Raw genomic sequence first — 22,505 nt, forward strand, 5'->3', positions numbered from 1 at the left:
ACAAATACACAAAACCAAACAAAATAAAATTAAGTTTAATCTACATTCAGGATAATTACATAAAATACATTTGGCTTCAATTTAAATACATCAGCACTTTTAGATTCTAAATGGTTTCTAGTTTTAATAATCAAGAGAAGCAATACATTGTAATGTAACTAACATTTTTCCTTCATAAAATTTTCATAAAATACTGACCTTACAAATGAACCCTTATGTTACCATAACTAAAACTCCTATCACTCAATTAAAAAAAAATTGGTTTTAATTTAACCTGAATTTTGCAGAGTTCAATGAAATGAGAATTTTTAAAATACCTACTATGTGGGAGGCACTAGGAATAAAAAAACAAAACACAAAAAGTCCTTGCCCTCAAAGAACTTATGCTATTTTAACAATGAATGTCTTATCTTATGTAAGCACAGAAGTTTCTTGAATTGCTACTAGTGCCTTAATGCAACAAACTCAGAATGAGAAATTCATTCAATGAATATTTATTAAATATGTTCAATAATGTGTCATAACACTCTGGGCAACTGACTTACTTCTTCCTCTGTGAGTTCCTAAAACAGCTTAAATATTAGACAATGTAACACTGGGTACAACTACAACCTATAGCAAAATAAGAAGATGCGTTAGTGTATGTATATCATTAGTAAAGCTATGAGGGATCACAAGTTTACTAGCATTTGTGAAGGATGTGAAGACCTATTCAGGGGCAAAATAAAAGGGGATAGAGGCATTCGGTTCAGAGTAGAAAGGCCTTGGTCTTTCAAGATAATGAAGAATCAAATGTAATTTTATGAAGTATAACATAGTTTATGCTAAGCAGACAAAGAGTTAAGGTGCAATTAAATGGCTGAAGAAATCAGAACCACAATCTAATTTTATGGTTTGCAGAATTTTCCTTCATATATTTCTTTCCAGAGATTTTGAGAAAAAGAAAAGTCTTTCTTGACAAACAAAATTTAATTGAGCTGACAGTTATGACAATACATACTGCTCAACATCAGAAAAGAGTTCATGAAACGACATCAGATTTTCATCATAGGGAAACTTTTAGAAACAATGATATAATTATTCTCTAACTTTTTAAGTTTAGATGTTTCACAAAGTCGATGTATCCCACATTTTTAGCAGACACCTAATTTTTTACAAATGTGTGAATGAATCATGACCCACAGTGAGTCACGTAGAATTCTTAAACTTCATGAAGTATAAATGAAATCAGAGATCAAGAAAGATTATGTTCTATATTGGAGTGGCAATATTTGTCAGCAAAACTTGGTGTCTAGATTCTAGAAATGAATGAGTGCAGTACACTCAGTGGAATACAGTGGTTTAAACTTTTTTCTGCTACCTTATACCCCCCTCTTTACACCTAGTCACCTCCTTAAGGATATTTTTCTTCGGGGGAGCAGTCAAGATGGTGGAGTAGAAACAGGACTTCCGCAGTGCTCCACCTTTCACCTCCCCCAATTCATGAAAAAGGGAACTCTGAACAAACTTTGGAGTTACAGAACCCACAAAATGACACAGAGAAGCTAATCTCCCGCTGAGGACAGCCCAGCACAGCACTCTGGGAGACGACCGCAGCCCCAAGCCGAGGTTTTAGCCCCAGGGCGGCCTGACCAACTACATGCTGGAGAGACTTCAGATCACCAGCAGCTGTGACCGATTCCAGAATTATGAACACACAGATGTGAAGGACAAAGTGAGAGGTCAGTGCAGTGTGGACTTTGGGATCCAGTAGTTGGGAGTGTGTCAGCCTCTTCCCCTGGTGTGAGAATCTGCTGAGGAGCTGAGGCCCTGCAACTGCCCCAACATGGCAGCATCATCTCCTGGCCTGCAGAGTGTGGGGGACCAAGCGACTGGTCTAAGGGGTTTTCACTCACTTTAACCTTCTTGGATCTGGATTGCAGTCTAGGGTAGAGGCCCTGGAAGATGTGACCAGCTTGCAAGAGAGTATGGAAGCTTCAGGGAGGGAACCCAACTAATACCTCTGGCAGCTGAGAAAACCCCAGCATTTGGAACAAAGCTTCCCTGTCTGGTGGCAGAGTCCTACTGTGGCAAAAAGCCCAAAAGTCAAGTAATTGAGTGGCAAAATGAGCAGGCAAAGGAAGCAAAGCAATCCAACATTAGACTCTTATTTTGGGGATCAAAAGGATCAAAGAATGGAACAGGAGGAAGACAGTGAAGTCAGAACTCCTGCATCAAAAACTTCCAAGAAAAATACGAGCTGTTTACAAGCCATAGAGGACCTTAAGAAGCAGATAAGAGAAGTGGAGGAAAGACTGGGAAAAGAAATGAAATAATGCAAGAAAATTATGAAATGAGAGTGAACAGCCTGACTGAGGAAAATAACACCTTAAAAAATAGACTAACTCAAATGGCAGAAGAGGCTCAAAAAGACAGTGAGGAGAAGAATGCCTTAAAAAGCCGAATTTGCCAGAGGGAAAAAGAATCTCAAAATCCAACTGAAGAAAATCATTCCTTCAGAATAAGATTGGAGCACACAGAAGGTAGTGACTTTATGAGAAATCAAGATGCTGTTAAACAGATCCAAACAAATGAAAAAATAGAAGGCAATGTGAAATATCTCATTGTGAAAACCACTGACCTGGAAAACAGATCCAGAAAAGATAATTTAAAAATTACTGGACTATCTGAAAGCCATGATCAAAGAAAGAACCTAGAAATCAACCTCCAAGAAATTATCAAGGAAAACTGCAATGATGTTTTGGAACCAGAGGGCCAAACAGAGGTAGAGAGTATACACAAATCACCCCCTGAAAAAAATCCCCAAAAGAAAACTCCTAGGAATATTATAGCCAGGTTCCAGAATTCCCAGATCAAGGAGAGATTTACAAGCAGCCAGGAAGAAACAATTTGAATATTGTGGAAAAACAATCAGGATAACTCAGGATCTGGCAGCTTCTACACTGAGGGATCGAAGGGCTTGGAATATGATATTCTGAAGGAGGACAAAGGAGCTGGGATTAAAACCAAGAGTCACCTACCCAGCAAAACTGAGTATCATGTTTCAGGGGAAAATGTGGTCATTCAGTGGAAGAAAGGACTTTTAGGCATTCTTGATGAAAAAAACCAGAGTTGAATAGAAAATTTGACATTCAGATACAAGAAGCAAGAGAAGCATGAAAAGGTAAACAGGGAAAAGAAATCATAAGGAACTTATCAAAGTTGAACTATTTACATTCCTACATGGAAAAACAATAATTGTAACTGATGAAACTTTTCTCAGTATGAAAACAGTTGAAGGGAATAAAAAAAAAATATATATATATATACATACATATATATAAGTCTATATAGGAAGGTATATGGGCGTATGAATACATATGTTAATGTGTGTGAATATATTTACAGGTAGACATAGATAGAGGGCACAGGACCAATTTAATAGGAAGGGATGATACTTAAAAAGGTGAAATTAAGAGGTGAGAGAGGAATATAATGAGAGGAGATGGGGAAAGAGAATGGGGTAAACTATCTCATATAGAAGAGGCAAGGGAAAATGGTTACAATGGAGGGGAAGAATAGGAAGGCAAAAGGGAATGGGCAAATCTTATTCTCACTGAATTTGGCTCGGAGGGAATGACATACACACTAAATAGGGTATCTCACCCCATAAAAGAGTAGGGGGAAGGGGCTGAGAGGGGGGATGATGGAAGGGAGGGAAATTGGAAGCATCCACTTTTGAAAAGGGATGGGATCAAAGTAGAGAATAGGATAAGTGGGAGTTGGGATGGGAGGGAGGGAAATACAGTCAGTCTTTTACAATATATCTACTATGGTAATGTTTTGCATAGCTACACATGTACAACCTATACTGAATTGCTTATCTTCCCAGTAAGGGTGGGTGACAAGGGAGGAAGGGAATGAATCTGGAATTTTAAGTTTTAAAATCAAATGTTTAAAAATATATAAATAGAATTATTAATACTATTTTACATATAACTGGGATGTAAGATATACAGGCATCGGGGCATAGAGATCCACCATGCCCTACTGGAAAAGCCGAAGGGGGTATGGGAGAAGATATGGGAGAGAGCAGACTGGAGGAGGGGATATCCTGTGGGAGCGATATTTTGGGGTGGTGGGTAGGGGAAAAACAGGGAAAAATTTGTAACTAAAAATCTGGCAGAAATGAACAATGTAAACCAGAAGTTAATAAAGCAGTTGAAAAAAAAAAAAGGATATTTTTTCTTCCCACAAAAGAACAAAAAATGGTAGCAACATTTTATCCAGAGGACCACAGTACAGCTACATTAACAGTAATGAGTTAAAGACTACAATTTTTCTAGAACTTCGATGGAATATTAAAGGTACTGGTTAACCAAAAAATATATTACTAGTTTTCAAGGAATAAGAACATAAAGCACAAGAAACATTAAATGAATTCAATTGAATTTTAATCTTAAGTAATTCAAAAGACAGGTAAGAATCTTACAATACCTTAGGGTCATAACTATGTTCAATTTTCCATATGTGGTACCATGACAAAGAAATCCTTATATATATTTTTATTATAATTAACACTCAATAAACTACAGGTTAGTGTAATTTTGCTATCTCATAAACATAAGCATGAAAAGAGGATAAGGAGTTGTCTATATGAACTGAAGTACTATGCTTCTCCAATACTCTCACCCTTTACAGGAATATATGTTAGGTATTAAAAACTATTTTAACACTACATGGTGATTGATACTAAGAAATATTTGAATCTTTTATAAAGCTTAAGAAAATAAAATCCAGAAATGAACTATAAACAAGTCTATGCATCTCTAGAGCCCCACAATGCCACTCGGACAGTTGACACATGACTTTTTATCCTTAAACTTGCAAACTTAATAGGAAACTACTGAATTTAGAAATCTACTTTCAAAACCAAGTACATTCACCAAAAAATAGTCCTCTACAATAGTAGCTTCAGTGACTATGTTTTGATAATAATAGAATTATTAATTAAAAACGTTTAGGACACTCAAGTAAAATTGAACTTAGAGGCTGTTTTGTATCATATTTATTACTTCACTTTCCACTGTAACAACTGATTATTTTTTTTTTTAAATACAGTACAAGGCAAGATGGTGGCATAGAAGCAGGAAAATTTCATATGCCCCCACAACCACCTCAAATACCTATAAAAAATGATTCCAAACAAACGTCCCGCTGAAGAGAGCCTGGCAGGCCAGCTGGAAGGGTCCACTGCAGCCCGCTGGGAGCAGAGTGCAATACCCTGTGAGTCAATGGTTGTATCCTCAGGGTGGCCCTAACCAGCCTCAGCTGAAGGGACTTTGGGAGAGAGTGGCAGTGGCAGTTTCCAGAATTATCAACCCATAAATGCCAAAGACAAAGTGAGAGGTCAGTGTGGACTTTGTGGGACCAGGGGGTATGGAAGTGTACTTTGGCCTCTGGCCCCGAAGGAGAAGCAGCTTAAGTGCAACGGCCACTGCTGTGTGGCTGCTTCAGAGCTCCTGGCCTGCAGATTGTAGGGGTACCAAGCAATTAGTCTGAGGGGTAATCACTCTTACTTTAACCTGCTTGGATCTGGATTGCTGTCTAGGGTGGAGATCCTGGGGGGGCGTGACCAGTGTGCCAGAGCCAGTGGAGGCTTCTGAGAGGGCACTCAACTAATAGCTCTGGCAGCTGCAAAACCCCCAGCAAATTGGGACAAAGCTATCCTCTGTGGAAGTAGGGTTCTACTGTGGCAAAAAGCTCAGAAGTAATTGAGTGGCAACAAAAGCAAGCAAAGGAAGAAAAGCAAGCACAGCACTCAAACCTTAGATTCCTATTCTGGGGACAAAAAGGATCAAAGCATGAAAGAGGAGGAAGAAAACAAAGTCATAACTCATGCACCAAAAAGCTTCCAAGAAAAATATGATTTTCAAATAGGAGAAGTGGAGAAAAAACTAGGAAATGAGAATTATGCAAGAAAATCATGAAAAGTGAGTCAACACAGTGAAGAAAATAACACCTTAAAAAATAGACTAACTTAAAAGGCAAAAGAGGCTCAAAAAGCCAAATTTGCCAGATGGAAAAAGAATCTCAAAAGCTCACAGAAGAGAATAATTCCTTTAGAATTAGACTGGAACAAATGGAGGCTAGTGATTTTATGAGAAATCAAGATACTATTAAAGAGATCCAAACAAATGAAAAAATAGAAGGTAATATGAAATATCTCATTGGAAAAACCACTGACCTGGAAAATAGATCCAGGAGAGATAATTTAAAAATTTAAAAATTCTTGGACTACCTTAAAGCCATGGTAAAAAAAAAAGAACCTAGAAATCATCCTTCAAGAAATTCTCAAGGAAAACTGCCCTGATGTTCTAGAAACAAAGGGCAAAATAGAGGTTGAAAGAATCCACCAATCACCTCTTGAAAAAGATCCCCAAAAGAAAACAACTAGGAATATTATAGCCAGGTTGCAGAGGTCCCAGATCAAGGAGAAAAATATTACAAGCAGCCAGGAAGAAAACAATTTGAACATTGTGGAAACACAATCAGGATCTGGCAGCTTCTACACTGAAGGATCGAAGAGCTTGGAATATGATATTCCGGAGGTCAAAGGAGCTGGGATTAAAACCAAGAATCACCTACCCAGCAAAACTGAGTATCATGTTTCAGGGGAAAATATGGTCATTCAATGAAATAGAGAACTTTCAAGCATTCTTGATGGAAAAAAAAAAAAACAGAGTTGAATAGAAAATTTGACATTCGGATACAAGAAGCAGGAGAAGCCTGAGAAGATAAATGGGGAAAAGAAATCATAAGGAACATATCAAAGTTGAACTACTTATACTCCTACATGGAAAAACAACAATTGTAACTTATGAAACTTTTCTCAGTATGAGAATAGTTGAATGGAATAGAAATGAGTATATATCCACACACACAGACACACACATGTCTATATAGGAGGATTTATAGACGTATGAATACATATGTGAGTGTGTGTATATATGTATACAGTATACTTAGACAGAGGGCACAGGACCAGTTGAAAAGGAAGGGATGATACATAAAAGGTGAAACTGAGAGGGGAGAGAGGAATATAATGAGAGGAGATGGGGAGAGACAGAATGGGGTAAATTATCTCATATAGAAGAGGCAAGGGAAAACTGTTACAATGGAGGGGAGGAACAGGAAGTCAAAAGGGAATGGGTCAACCTCACTCTCATTGAATTTGGCTTAGGGAGGGAATGATATACTCACTAAATAGAGTATCTAGAACTACAGGAGAGTAGGGGGAAGGGGATGAGAAGGTAGATGATGGAAGGGAGGGCAGGTTGGGGGCGGGAGGGAAGTTGGAAGCACACACTTTTGAAAAGGGAAAGGGTTAAAGTAGAGAATAGAACAAGTGAGGGTCGGACAGAGGGAAATATAGTCAGTCTTTCACGATATATCCACTATGGAGATGTTTGTATAGCTCTACACATGTACAGCCTATTTTGAATTGCTTATCTTCCTGGTAAGGGTTGGTGATGAGGGAGGAAGGGAAAGAATCTGAAATACAAAATTTTAAAATCAAATGTTAAAATATATATATGTATATATATATATATTTTTTCATACAACTAGAAAATAAGATATACAGGCACTGGGGCATAGAGATCTATCTTGCCCTACTGGAAAGTAGGACAGGGGATGGGGGAGGATATAGGAGAGAGCAGATTGTGGGAGAGTGTATACAGTGGGATTACTGTTTTGGGAGGGTGGGTAGGGGAAAGACGGGGAGAAAATTTATAACTCAAAATCTTGTGGAAATGAATGATATAAACTAAAAATAAACATAAAATTTAATTTAAAAAATATAATGAGATGAACAACAAAGATTTCTCCAGAAGACAGACTTTGAGAGAAGCATGAAGATTATTGCACATGACCAGCAACCTTGAGGAAAGATACTTTTCTGAAGTGAGGTACAGAAATCGATTGGGATACAATGTTTTACCTGTCCCAAAAATCACTATAAATCTCTTAAAATATCTTTCAAATATTATATCTTACATAAGGGATACTAGCCTTCTTGTCTATAAAGTATTGAATCTAAAGTTGTAGTGTGTGGAAATTATTAAATACGAGGTGATTAGAAAATCAATGCACGTATGTTAAACACTTGCACATAGCTCTAGCTTAAAATAAAAACAGATGAGAAAAGTCAAATTTCTCAAAGAAAAAAAGGCAAAACTTTAGATGCAAAAATTAAAAGTTACCTTCTCAAAATGAAGGGACTCTAATTCATGGAGTTTTATTTTCCAGAGTAAGAAAATTAATGTTCTTTTCTCTCTTATTTCATTTGCCTAGTATAAAGAAAAGCCTTCCTGTCATTAAAAGAAATCAAGTATATAAAAAGACCATCAGAAGAAAAAACTTTAAAACTGTCAGTAATGAAGCAAAATTACATGGGGGGGGGGGCGCAAAGGTGGAGAGTATGAAATAAAATTTTCTGAATTAAAAATTAAGTTAGTAAATAGTACCACATTCTGTCTGTGTTTTTGAATTTAAAAGCTTGTTCTATATAAGAAAGATCTACTTAGGTTTTTTTTTTAATCATTTGCTACATTTATGAAAGTGTTAGGTACAGAAAACTTATGGTTGTAATATACTATTTCAATACAGAGTTTGCCTATTGCCACCTGGTGGTAATGTACTACAATCTTAGGAAAAGTTTCTAAGTGGAAAACACTCAAAATCTGAAGAAAAAACAAACAAAATGTTCTAACTTATCATTCAAGTACAACAGATGGGATATAAACTTTGGTATTTGTTTATTATTTACAGCAGTTAGTTAATATTATCAGGTGTTTACTTTTGTATTTGTCAAGAACTAGGTTGAAATTATTAATAAATCACCTAAGCTTACAGGAAAGCAAAAACTTGGTATGCACAAATGTGATAGAGAAAGAAAAAAATACAAACTTGAAGCAAAAGTACGACTGACTTTTAGTTCAAAGGATTACTTTTCATTTAGTTGGTGGAATACTGGGCTCATCTTAAGAACTTCTATTAAGCTCTGATTCTTAAACTTGCTGAGTTAGCTATACCCCACTATTTTATTCAGCTTACCCTAATGAAGTATCACACAAAGTTCCCTCAAAACATACCATTAATAACCATTCACATTTCATCCCACTGAAATAGATGTAATTTATCTATTTAAATTTGAACCTTTTAAGTAACAAAGAGGCTAGATCAATATTTAATAATCTCAAATGGCAAACACTGATGTTAACTATAAACCATGTGGTTATAAATCTAAGAATATTTTATCTTAAATTAATATGCTATACAACCTTTTTTATTACTATATATAAGAAATTAAGCTAAGAGTTTCAAAAGGGGGTTCATAGTTTATATCAGTTTAAGGAAAGATTTTGTTTTAGGTAATCAGCAGAAGAACTGATTTGTTTTATTTATAATGAATAGTTAATCTGTATGAATCTGTTCCTTCAAAAATATGGTTATCAAGAAACATTTACACATACCTGGATATCATGATTGGTAAAGAATATATTCTAATAACATTAAATTTACTATTGTTAACAGTTTCCAGGTAGTAAGAATTAACTTGTGATACATAAGATTTATCAAACAAATTTCTTTCTAAATTTTTAAATTAAATTTTATGTTTATTTTTAGTTTACATCATTCATTTCCACAAGATTTCGATTTACAAATTTTCTCCCTATCTTTCCCCTACCCACCATCCCAAAACAGTGATCCCACTGTATACCCCACACTGTATACCCCCTGCTTCAATATTCTCTCTCCTATATCCTCTCCCTTCCCCCTCCCACTTTCTAGTAGGGCAAGATGGATCTCTATACCCTAGTGCCTGTATATCTTATTTCCCAGTTGCATGAAAAAAAAAAATCTACATCTATATATATAGATATATAGATATTTAAACATTTGATTTTAAAACTTTGAATTCCAGATTCTTTCCCTTTCTTCCTCATCACCCACCCTTACCGGAAAGATAAGCAATTCAATATATGTTGTACATGTGTAGCTACGCAAAACATTTTCACAGTAGGTATATTGTGAAAGACTAACTACACTTCCCTCCATCCTATCCCAATCCCCACTTGTTCTATTCTCTACTTTGACCCTGTCCCTTTTCAAAAGTGTGTGCTTCCCAAATTACCTGCTCTCTTTCTCGTTTGGTTTGGTTTCTGCTTTCCCATTGTTCATTCCATCTGTTACAATCCTTCTTTTCAACCTGACCAATGTCTAAAGTGAAAATATCTGCAGATCCTATACCTGATTGTATGCTGCCATGGGGGTGGGGGGGAATGGGGAGAGATGAGACAGGGAGAAAATTTGCAACTCAAAGAATCGGGGAACTGAATTTTGTAAACTCAAAGTAAACCAACAAATTAATAAAGAAAAAAAAGAAAAAGAGAAAAAAAGAAAAAAAAAGTGAGTGCTTCCAACTTCCCTCCCCTCCAGCTTACCCTCCCCCTTCCATCACCATCATACCCTTTCTCATAACCTTTCCCCCTACTCTCCTGTAGGGCTAGATACTCTATTTAGTGCGTATGTCATTCCCTCCCTGAGCCAAATTCAATGAGTGAGGTTGATTCATTCCCTTTTGCTTTCCTGTTTTTCCCTTCCATTGTAACGGTTTTCCCTTGCCTCTTCTGGATGAGATAATTTACCCCATTCTCTCTCCCCCCCATCTCCTCTAATGATACTGCTCTCTCCCCTCTCAATTTCACCTTTGGAGTATCATCCCTTCCTATTCAATTGGTCCTATGCCCTCTGTCTATGTATACCTGTACACATATATACACATATTCACACTCATATATCCTCCTATATGTATGTATACATGTATATATATACACACACACACACACACACACACATTTGTATTGCTTTCCACTATTCTCATACTGAGAAAGGTTTCATAACTTATAATTATTGTTTTTCCATGTAGGAATGTAAATAGTTTGACTTTGATAAGTGCCTTATGATTTCTTTTCCCTGTTTTACCTTCTCATGCTTGTCTTGCTTCTTGTATTTGAATGTCAAATTTCCTATTCAACTCTGATTTTTTCATCAAGAATGCTTGAAAGCTCCCTATTTTATTGAATGACCATATTTTCCCCTGAAACATGATACTCAGTTTTGCTGGGTGGGTGATTCCTGGTTTTAATGCCAGTTCCTTTCACCTCCAGAATATCATATTCCAAGCCCTTCGATCCCTCAGTGTACAAGCTGCCAGATCCTGTGTTATCCTGATTATGTTTCCACAATATTCAAATTGTTTCTTCGTGGCTGCTTATAATATTTTCTCCTTGATTTTCTCCTTGAACTCTGGAACCTGGCTATAATATTCCTAGTTGTTTTCTTTTGGGGATCTTTTTCAAGAGGTGATTGGTGGATTCTTTCAACCTCTATTTTTCCTTCTGGTTCTAAAACATCAGGGCAATTTTCCTTGAGAATTTCTTGAAGGATGATTTCTAGTTCTTTTTTTGATCATAGCTTTCAGGTAGTCCAAAAATTTTTAAATTTTTAAATTATCTCTCCTGGATCTATTTTCCAGGTCAGTGGTTTTTCCAATGAGATATTTCATATTACCTTCTATTTTTTCATTTGTTTGGATCTCTTTAATAGTATCTTGATTTCTCATAAAGTCACTAGCTTCCATTTGTTCCAATCTAATTCTGAAGGAATTGTTCTTATGTGAGCTTTTGAGATTCTCTTTCCATCTGGCAAATTTAGCTTTTTAAAGCATTCTTCTCACTGGCTTTTTGAGCCTCTTTTCCCATTTAAGTTAGTCTATTTTTTTTTTTTTTAAGCAATTGGGGTTAAGTAACTTGCCCAAGGTTACAGTACAGCCAGTTATTTTGTGCAGGTGTTAAGCATCTGAGGCTGGATCTGATCCTGGGTCCTCCTGACTCTGGGGCCAGTGCTTTTATCCACTGCGTCACCTAGCCGCCCCAAGTTAGCCTATTTTTTTAAGGTGTTATTTTCTTCACTCAGTTTGTTGACTCACTTTTCATGATTTTCTTGCATCATTCTCATTTCTTTTCCCAATTTTTCCTCCACTTCTCTTATTTGGTTTTCAAAATCCTTCTTAAGCTCCTCTATGACCTGTAACAAATTCATATTTTTCTTGGAAGCTTTTGGTACAAGAGCTCTGACCTCGTTGTTCTCCTCCTGTTCCACGCTTTCATCCATTTTGTTTCCCCAAAAACAGTGATCCAAAGTTGGATTGCTGTGCTTGCTTTGCTTGCTCATGTTGCCACTCAATTACTTGACTTTTGAGCTTTCTGCCACAGTAGAACTCTGCTTCCAGAGAGGAAAGCTTTGTCCCAAATTGCTGGGGTTTTTGTAGCTGCCAGAGCTATTAGTTGGGTGCCCTCTCTGAAGCCTCCACCAGCTCTGGCACTTGGTCACACAGCTTAGGACCTCCACCCTAGACAGCAATCCAGATCCAAGCAGGTTAAAGCAAGAGCGATTACCCCTCAGAATGGTTGTTTGGTCCCCGTACAACCTGCATGCCAGGAGCTCTGAAGCAGCCACGTGGCGGCAGCTGCCACACCTCAGCTGCTTCTCCATTAGGGGCAGAGACCAAACCACACTCCCAGACCCTCTGTTCCAAAAGTCTACACTGACCTCTCACTTTTGTCTTTGGCATTTATGGGTTGATAATTCTGGAAACCTCCACAGATGCTGGTGATCCACTCTCCCAAAGTCCCTCCAGCCATGGCTGGTCAGGCCACCCTGAGGCTAAAACCTTGGGCTCATGTGGGGCTGGCCTCTGATCCCAGTGGGCTGTAACGGACCCTTCCTGCTGGCCTGCCGTGCTACCTTCAGCGGGAGATTTGTTTCTCTCTGTCATTTTGTGGGTTCTGTAGCTCTATGGTTTGTTTAGTCATATTTTATAAGTATTTGAGGTGGTTATGGGGGGGAGCGCTGGTAGTCTTCCTGCTTCTATGCCACCATCTTGGCTCTGCCCAAACACATTTTTTGAACAGTTAAGTGTAACTCTTTAAAATTTTGGTTGTAGTATCAGTACTATCTTCATTTTATGTTAGTTTTCCCTTATATATGAGTTTTTAATAGAATTTCAAAATTAGATTCTTCTGGATGCTTTTAACATAAAATTAAATGCTTGAAAGACTTCAAAGAAAATTTTAGAATATATTAACAAGTTAAGTTTCTAAGAATTAAAAAATTATTACATAGAATTTATTACATTATATGTAATTATATAGATATATCATATATTATGCAGAATTATATATTATATAGAATATATGATATTATATATAATTTAAGATACTTTAATAGAATATGAAAGATCTCTGCTACCGACAGTTTTATCTACCAAAATGATATCAGGAGACAGGCACAGATGTGTGACACTCACATGGTGACAGGATCACATCATTAGATTCTTCTATCTGTACCTTAAAAGAAACTTTAAATATGAAGATATAATTCACTGTATTTTAACTGCAAGGATCAAGTATGTTAACTCCATTAGCTAAATTTATAGACAGTACTAAAGCAAGGAGATCATATTTAAAAAGTGGAGATTTTCTCCACTTGTCATTCCTATTACTAGTTTATTTTATTATGTGAAAAAAATTAGTTGAAACATAAATCTTAAAGAATTATTTTTAAAATACAGAAATTCTCTATATAAAGTTGCTGTTAAAAGTATCCCATTTTTATAAAAACATACTTAACTATCACCAAATTGTACCTTATTGTCAGATCTTCTGGTATCATCTTTCAGCTAATCAACCCAAAGAACAACTTGGCGCCTCCAGTCTTGATACCCAATTTAAATTTGCTTCTCAATGGGTTGCTAAATATCAGAGATACTTAAGTAATTTAAACAGTTCATTTATAAAGGGTATAGTATAAACTGTGGCAGTCCTATTCCCAACAAATATGCATCAAGTCAATTACTTCACCGGCTCTTTCTAAATATAAGACAAAAGAGAAATGAGAAAAAAAATTCTCAAGTTTAAAAAAAAATTCATCTGATTTCTACGAGTCCAAAATCCTTCAAACTCTTTAAGTGTACAGTGAAGGTAGAAGGATGGTGGTAGTGGTAAGGAAAACAGGAACATCTGCCTTCTGAACTTTCAAGCTCTAGCTATTTCTCCCTCTTTCCACATGTTGCACTGGAACGAACACACACGCAAACACACACACACACACACACCACACTCACACATACACGCCGCTAAAATGTCCAAACTCGCTTGGGAAATATCTCTTCAGGGCCTCAAATAAAAGTGAGACCAACTAAAGGAAAAGGCAATGACTCTCTTGTTGACTGTGAAAGCTCTTGCTAAACTCTTGATGATCTCATCAGCTCTGATGAGTTGAATTATTATCTCTGTGCAGATGACTCCTAGACATATACACAGAGAGAGAAAGGGGGGCGGGGAAGAGAGAGAGAGAGAGAGATATTCAGATAGATATGTATACATATATCTATCTAAATATATTCATTTACTTCTATATCTATATATCCAGCCCTAGTTTGTTCCTGAATTCTAGCTCTGTATCACTAATTGCCTATTGGACATTTCCAAGGAATGCCTCAAAAAGCATCTATCTCAATCTTAACAGTCTAAAAAATAACTAATCTCCTTCTCCCCAACAGAAACCCACTTCTCTTCCTAATTTCCCTATTTCTGTACAGGGTACCACTATCAATTTAGTCACTCAGGGTTTGTAACCTCTCCCCATAGTCAATTAGCTGCCAAGCCTTGTTGAATCTACCATATTTCTCCCACCAGTCCCTTTCTCTCTTACTCATAGAGCCACCAGCCCAATTCAAGCTAACATCCATCACCTGTGATTGGAACAAATGGTTTGATTCTCCAAAATGGTCTTCTGAGGGGCAGCTAGGTGGAGCAGTGAATAGAGCACGAGCCCTGGAGTCAGGAGGACCTGAGTTCAAATAGAGCCTCAGACACTTAACACTTACTAGCCGTGTGACATTGGGCAAGTCACTTAACCCCAATTGCCCCTCCAAAAAGCAAAAAACAAACAAACAAAATGGTCTTCTGGTCTCCAAAGTCTATCCTCTCTAATCTATCCTCTAAAGAACTACCTAAGTAATATTCCTAAATTAAAGCCTGACCACTTCACTTGACTATTCAGTAACTCCCTACTACCTCTAGAATCAAATACAAACTCCTTGGTTTGATATACAATGTCTTTTTCACAGGCCCCAGTTTACCTTTCAAGACTTAAGTACACATTACCTCCTTTTATACATTCTGTGTTCCAGTCAAACAGGCCTTGAATATAACATTCTATGTCCAACCTCAAGGTCTCTCTCCCTAGGCTGTTCCCCTGGCTGGAAAGCACTCCTTGCTCATCTCTGCCGCTTAGAATCCCTAGCTCATCCAAGCTCAACTCAAGTGACACCTGCTTCTCTGATTACATATGTCCCCCCTCAAAAAACCCAAAACTATATATTTTGTATAGATTTTATGTACCTGTACATACAACTATAATGTTTTCTCTCTCTTCCTTCTCCCTCAAGAATATAAACCTGAAGCTAAGAACTGCTCAGTTTTTGTTTTTTCATATCTAACATTCAGCAAATTAGTTGTCAAGTACTTAATATTGTTTGTTAGTTGACTGTTGTAAATTGGTCTCATAATCTTGTTAATTTGGCAACAGACTGATTTTTTATAAGGGATGTGACATAGTAGCTACAGTCTCATAAGACTCTACTTTTAAAAATACCATATATGGAAGCAGAAGGAGTCTGTGGGACTTCTCTAGGGATTTTAGTGAAGTATATAGGAAGGTTTCAGCTCTTCATGCTATGCTAGCTTCTTGAAGTATACCTATAGGGCAAACTCCCTAAATTCACTTTGCCTTTCTTAGATTATCCCAAGCACTGGCCTAACAGGGATCCTTCAAGAGATCATCATGCGAACTAGAATATCATTCCTGGGCTATTTCTATATCTGGCTTTACATTCTCCTAGGATTCTCCAAAATTATCCTGGATCACAGGATTTAGGGCAAAAGCCAAAGGCCTACAGAGTAACAGCTACACATAACTAACAAACCATTCCACTGTTAGAATCTAATAGAATTAAGGAACACATCATTTTATGGAAATTAACTTTGGTCAAAGAACTATAGTGCTACTAAAGCTTTTCCTAAAATCATATTCCTAGACCAATATTTGTCCTTTTTTTAGAAGGTGACATGAGGAGATGAAATTAAGCAACTACTCCAACAATTAACTGATCAGTCAAATTTTAAGAAGGTCAGTACTAAAAGGCTAGAAAATGTTTAGTAAGTATCACCAACAAATTAGAAAAGGAGAAAATCCCAAGTGTCTTACCTTAGTAAAGTTATTCAGGTGACCTAGCTTTCTCATATTTGATACTCCTTGTAATTTGGCCACGTTTTGGAGAATCTCCCTTAAGTTATCATAAGGCTCTGTGCAAAAGAAGAGACAATTGAAAATACATTTGTTACAACATTTTCCTAGTCACAAAATATGGAATTTGCAATATTTATGTTTTGCTGTATTTTTATTCATTTTAAGAAACTTTTCCCAATTATTCCCAATTATATCTTTTTTTTTTTAAGCAATTGGGGTTAAGTAACTTGCCCAAGGTTACACGGCCAGTTATTTTGTGTGGGTGGTAAGTATCTGAGGCTGGAACCAATCCCAGGTCCTCCCGACTCTGGGGCCTACGATCTTACTCAATGCGCCACCCAGCCGCCCACCAATTACATCTTAATCTAATTTGGGCCAGACTAGGACACATGGCCAGTACTTTCACTCTACTTAAGTACAGCAGTGACTGTTACCCCTCTTCTCATCAACTCACATGGCTCCATATTGAAATGTAAACTCCCCTACTGAGTTTTTAAATAAAGCCCTTTAGAGTTTGGTCCTAAATTACCTCCTCAGCCTCATAAATTATGCCCCACCCAAACACTGCAATCCAGACAAATTAGCCTCCTTTTTGTTCCTCATATATCCTCTTCCATTGCCAGTCTCTATGCTTTTACACTAAAATGCACTACTGCCTCATCATCTCCACCTCATAAGCTTCTTCCTTATCTCCAAATAACCAATTGCTACTACCCTGCTTTTCCCTGCTTTGAAATTAACTACCTTATTACACTTATTTGCATTTTTCCCTATTTTTAATATAGTTACAATATGTACTTTTTGTCTCCCCTGGTCAAATGTAAAAACTTTAGGACAGGCCTGCAACAACCTGAAGCCTGTAGAGGAAAATATCCTCTACATTTTTTGCAGGCTGGCCAAAATCCTTTGGCATGCCCACAGGCCATAAGCTGCCAGCTGGTCGCAGGTCGTGCAGGCCCGCTTTAGGAATTGGGAGTTTCATTTTTTGTCTCTGTATCCCCAATGTCTAGCACAATGCCTGGCACACAGAAGGTGCTTAATGCTCATTGATGATGAAATAATATTTCACTGTATTCATATACCATAATCTGTTTAACCATTATGCTTCAATACGTGGATACCCACTTTGTATTCGGTTCTTGGTGATTATAGAAAGTTCTGTGGCCAATATTTTGACCTTTCTTGTTGGGACATATACTGAGTAATGGGGTATCTAGGTCAAATGGTGAGCACAGTTTAGTAAACATAATTCATAATTTCAAATTGTTTTCCAGAATGGCTGGACCCATTCCTAGGACCACCATGTTATTACTTACATGTCTTTCTGTAATCCCTCCAGGTTTCTTTCCTTTATCTTACCTGTCAATATTTTACAAGTATAAAATAAAACCTCAGAATTCTTTTAATTTGGATTTCTTTTCTAAGCGATTTGGAGAAATATTCCATATTGTTGTTAACAGTTTGCAATTCTTTTGAGAACAGTTTGTTCATGTTCTTTGACCATTTATCCATTAGAGCTTGGCTCTCTTTATCAAGTAAACAATTAACAAGCCACTATTATGTGCTTAGGTGCTAGGGCATAAAGGTAAAAACAACATCATTGATTTAGAAAAAATCTGAGGCAAGATAAAACACTTTCTATTGGAGTGGGATCAAGGAAAGCACTTCGGAGGGATATTTTAAAGGTATATTTGTATTTTTTCTCTTCTGGAAACTCTTGAGTTCTTTGGATTTCTGTTCAAAACGTAGAAATCCAAGCTTTATTATTAATGAAGTTTACATCAGTTAAATTACTAAAAAGTTTTAGATAATCATACTTTAAGGGCATTACTTTACACATGAATTTACGGTAGAGTTCCTTTAACTAATCACTCTATAATTCATCTGCTGTGTAACACCATTTTTTGAGTATGCTAAATCTTAATGTAAGGAACATGTGTAATCTAATAAGGTTCATACTGATGCTAAGTACAGAGTAATTACATCATGGTTTCTACAACCTTTTCTATTAATAACACAGTATCATGCATTACTTAAAACAAAAAACATAACCTAAAAAACTACTACTATATTGCTCACACTTGCAGATGACTTAATTTCAGATCTTTTCACTTTATACTTGGCATTTTTTCCTCCCTAAATGAACTATTCCACATTATTCCTTCCTGTTTACTGATCCAATTCCATCCACCCTCAGGCTCTCCTCTCCAAAAAATCTGGCTTGTACAAAATGAGACTAAGTGTGGCAGCCAAGTCTATAATCAAAATCTTAGTACAACTGACAGCAAAGCTGTGATTTAACAATAGAACTCGGGAAACAGGAACAAGGGAAACATATACTTCAGTAGTTTTCCTAAAAGGATCAACTGTCCATCTTGACAACCAGCATTATTCACTACGTGACAAGTCCAGAGGTCACATGTGTTTTTTAGATTATGTAAAGATATAAGTGAGCATTTGGGTGCAAAAATCTATCAGTGGTTGAAATGCCTTGAATTTAAAAACAGCCGCTCAGAACTGCTGAAACTATAAACAATAGAGAAGCAGGAAGGAAATAATGGTACATACTTCCTACATATTGTAGGAAGATTTAGGAGACAAATAATTTCAAAGAAAGCGAGGGTGCAAGAATGAACAGAATTTTAACTGAACTGCAAGAAATTTTTTTAAATGGTCAAAATAATTAAAAGCAATATATAAACAATAATTATAATACAGTAATTTTATATACTTATTTCTTTTAATGTTCATTTTTTAAAATAGAACTATAGACATTCTCAATCAATATTGCCAACTTTCCTAATCATTGTGATTATAATTATCATATCCAAGATATTGGTCACTCCAGACACAATGTCAATAAAGTTAATAAATATACTTTTATTCTAATGATTCCTAACCATTTTATAGCTGTAACATTTCTTTTTTTTTTTTTTTAAACAGGAAGCTAGGTAGCACAATGGATAAAGTGCTGGACTTGGATTCATGAAGACGTATTCTAATTATGCCTCAGATACTTAATATCTTCGGACAAGTCACTTAACCTCTACTTGCCTCTCAGTTTCCTTATCTGTAAAATGGGAATAAATAGCACTTACCTTCCAGAGACGTAGTGAGGATTAAGATATATTGTATTTTACAAACCTCAACTAATTTTTTCTCTCTTTCTCCACAGACACACACACACACACACACACACACACATACACACGAACAATCTATTATGGTTGCTATTAATATTATTAAAATTAAAGAGAATTCAAATTAATTTTGTGAAGAGAAAGGGCTTTTAAAGAAAACCCTTCTGATCATCTGAAATTTCATCAAGTGCATCACAAAATCAGGTGGAAATTGCTAATATATCCCAAGAGTCAAGTTATTGCCAAAAAGTCCTAGAGGATTTAAAGGTGGAGTAATATGATAAAATAGGACAAGGTTTCAAAAGAAAAGGGCAGTATAAAGTTAGTACTGGTTCACCAAATGGTCAAGATGGAGAAGGGAACAGAGTGTAGCTACTATAGAGGTGATAGCCTGGGAGAGAACTAGTGGGGTCCAAGGATTGGAAATGTGAACAAGACTGAAGTTGCAAATAGAGAAAGATGTGGAATAAAAATAGACTGATCAGATAAGGGAATTTCAGAGTTCATGTACAATGAACAGGTGTGTTTTTGGGTGGTAATAAGATCAAAGGTAGGATAATCTTTGTTGCCTGCCTGGGGTGGGGGTGGATGAATAAATCACAGGAAATTAGTAAATTAAGAAACTGAAGGTAGGGGTATATGAGGGACTATCAATATGTATACTGAAGTCTCCTAATATGAAGGAAGGAATTGAGAAAGAAAGACTGTAAACCAGGTACTGAACTCATTGAGGAAAGAAAGGAAGTGTCCTGGAGGTCAGCAGACCTGTCAGCTACCAGTGTTTTGATTAAATGGTAGGTTGACAGAGACTGAGTGAATCTCAAAGGAAGAAAGACCATTAAGTGATGGCAGTAGAGAAAGAACTTTAAAGTGACAATGGGGAGCAAGGAGTATCCAACTTCTCCTCTTCAACCACTGAGTCACTGGTCAGGAAGGAATGAGTGAAAGTATATGTAACTAGTGCTGGAAATGGAGGCTGTGCTATCCAGGAGGGAACCAGGTCTTTGAGAGGATGGAAGGAGTGGGAAAGTTAACAACTGAAGATGAAAACAAGTTTGTTACCCATGGAGTAGGCATTCCAGAGAGTTGTGTTAGAGGTGGGTAGCTTTGGGGTTGGTGGAAGGTGAGATGGAATGGAAAATAAAGAGATTGGGGAGTGGGGAATAAAGAACATGGTTTGAACAACAATAGCTATAGTTCAGAATAACTGGGATGGGGAGGGTATAACCAGGATGGGGAAAATTATTACTGGAGAGATTTTGTAAGTTATTAATGAAAGATTATGCTGCAAAATGTTGCAATTTTTTGTCACATAAAAAAATTATAACAATTGTCAATTCTCATATTGGCTGACTATATACAGTGTACATGGCTGACACATTGAAAAGCAAATAAATAGATCTGAAACGTGTTCTTGCCTTTTGCTACAACTTTTTTCTTTAGAGGGATCTTTGCACTTTTTTCATGGAAGCTTAATTCTATGGGAAAGTCTCAGGAAGGCTGATCTACAAAGAATTACCCTGTGACTGTGATGTCAGACTGTCACAGATGACAAAGAGCAAAATCTATTAACATAAGAGTCTGAACACTCAGAAATAAGCACATGTACAAAAACTAAAATATAAAAGACAATTTTTATCTGTTCATATTGCAAAATGTTGCATAATGTTTGTGTCCATCTTAGAGGTATTAATTAGCATTGTACATTTATAAAAATTTCACCATCTTACATTATTCTTTAAATTAATTCTTCTATATTTTCTGTAAAACCTAGACATTATATCAAATCACCCCTTTACTACCTGAATCTATAACCATCTTTAGAGAACAAAAACTGAATGTTAAATATGTAGCTTCAGACACACCGTCAAAAGCAAACTAGAAAAATGGATTTTAAAATGGAAATTCTGCTTTAACCATTAACTAATCCACTTGTTCTGTGATTCTTGGGTTTAGTCAAAGGGCCACACCTGAGGACCTAGAAGGCTACATGTGGCCTTGAGGTTACAGGTTCCCCATCCCTGGACTAGACCATATGACCTCTCAATCTATGAGACGTGCATATATAGTTTAAGTTGCTGATAGTTTTAACAATTAAAATGCTTGGAGGATCAGAAAGGAAAGGAGTGGGGGAAGGGAATAAATTTACATACAGAGTGGTTATTATGTGGCAGGCACATTGCTAGGTGTTTTACAAATATTACCTCATTTGATCTTCACAATAACCCTGGCTATCATTATCCCATTTTAAAGCTGAGAAAACTGAGGCAAAGAGTACTTAAGTGACTTGCCCAAGGCTATACAATTGCCCAATTTGAACTCAGTTCTTCTTGATTCCTCAGTCCTCTACACAGTATACCACCTGGCTGCCCACAAAACTATTTGGCACATCTAGCAGAATTAAGAAATGTCACTGCCAAATATCATAAAGGAATACATGAAAAATTAATAAAGAAAAATCTAGTTGTCAGAGATTATTTTAACTTTCTTCCTTTTACTTTTGGCTTTTTTTGTTTTGGAGAGGGGAAGGTAGGGCAATTGGGGTTAAGTGACTTGCCCAAGGTCACATGGTTAGTTTTGTCTTAAGTGTCTAAGGCCAGATTTGAACTCAGGTTCTCCTGACTCCAGGGCCAGTGCTATTCACTGTACCACCTACCCACCCCCTTTTACTTTTTTTAGATGACACAATAATAGATTGGTAGGAAAGTAAACAGGAGAAATCAACCCCAGTATCATTACACAGGCAGATTCCAAATATTAACTCAATGGAATACAACTTTTTACATATATTATTCCACTACAAGGTAAGGAATCACTTTATCATTATCCACTGCCCACAAAAACAGTTTATCCCACCTGTCCTCCAAGCCCTTGGATCTTTTTGTAAATTGCTTTGATGTAGTAGTTTGGGTGCTCACAACAAATTTCATGGTAGGAATGAAAAAT

General features: G+C 36.6%; 1 protein-coding gene across 4 annotated transcripts in view; it reads right to left on the reverse strand.

The window, feature by feature from the left end:
* The window catches only part of RICTOR (RPTOR independent companion of MTOR complex 2), a 172,575-nt gene that overhangs the window by 93,610 nt on the left and 56,460 nt on the right, over window positions 1-22,505 (reverse strand). For all 4 annotated transcript variants that reach the window (XM_069096191.1, XM_069096192.1, XM_069096190.1 and 1 more), the window contains one exon: window positions 16,378-16,475. In XM_069096191.1, coding sequence (XP_068952292.1) covers window positions 16,378-16,475 — 98 coding nt within the window. The remainder of the gene's footprint in view (window positions 1-16,377; window positions 16,476-22,505) is intronic.

Source organism: Petaurus breviceps, unplaced genomic scaffold (assembly GCF_028583685.1).
Source record: "Petaurus breviceps papuanus isolate PSGF00001 unplaced genomic scaffold, PetGlider_PUasm1.0 229, whole genome shotgun sequence".
Lineage (NCBI taxonomy): Eukaryota > Metazoa > Chordata > Mammalia > Diprotodontia > Petauridae > Petaurus > Petaurus breviceps.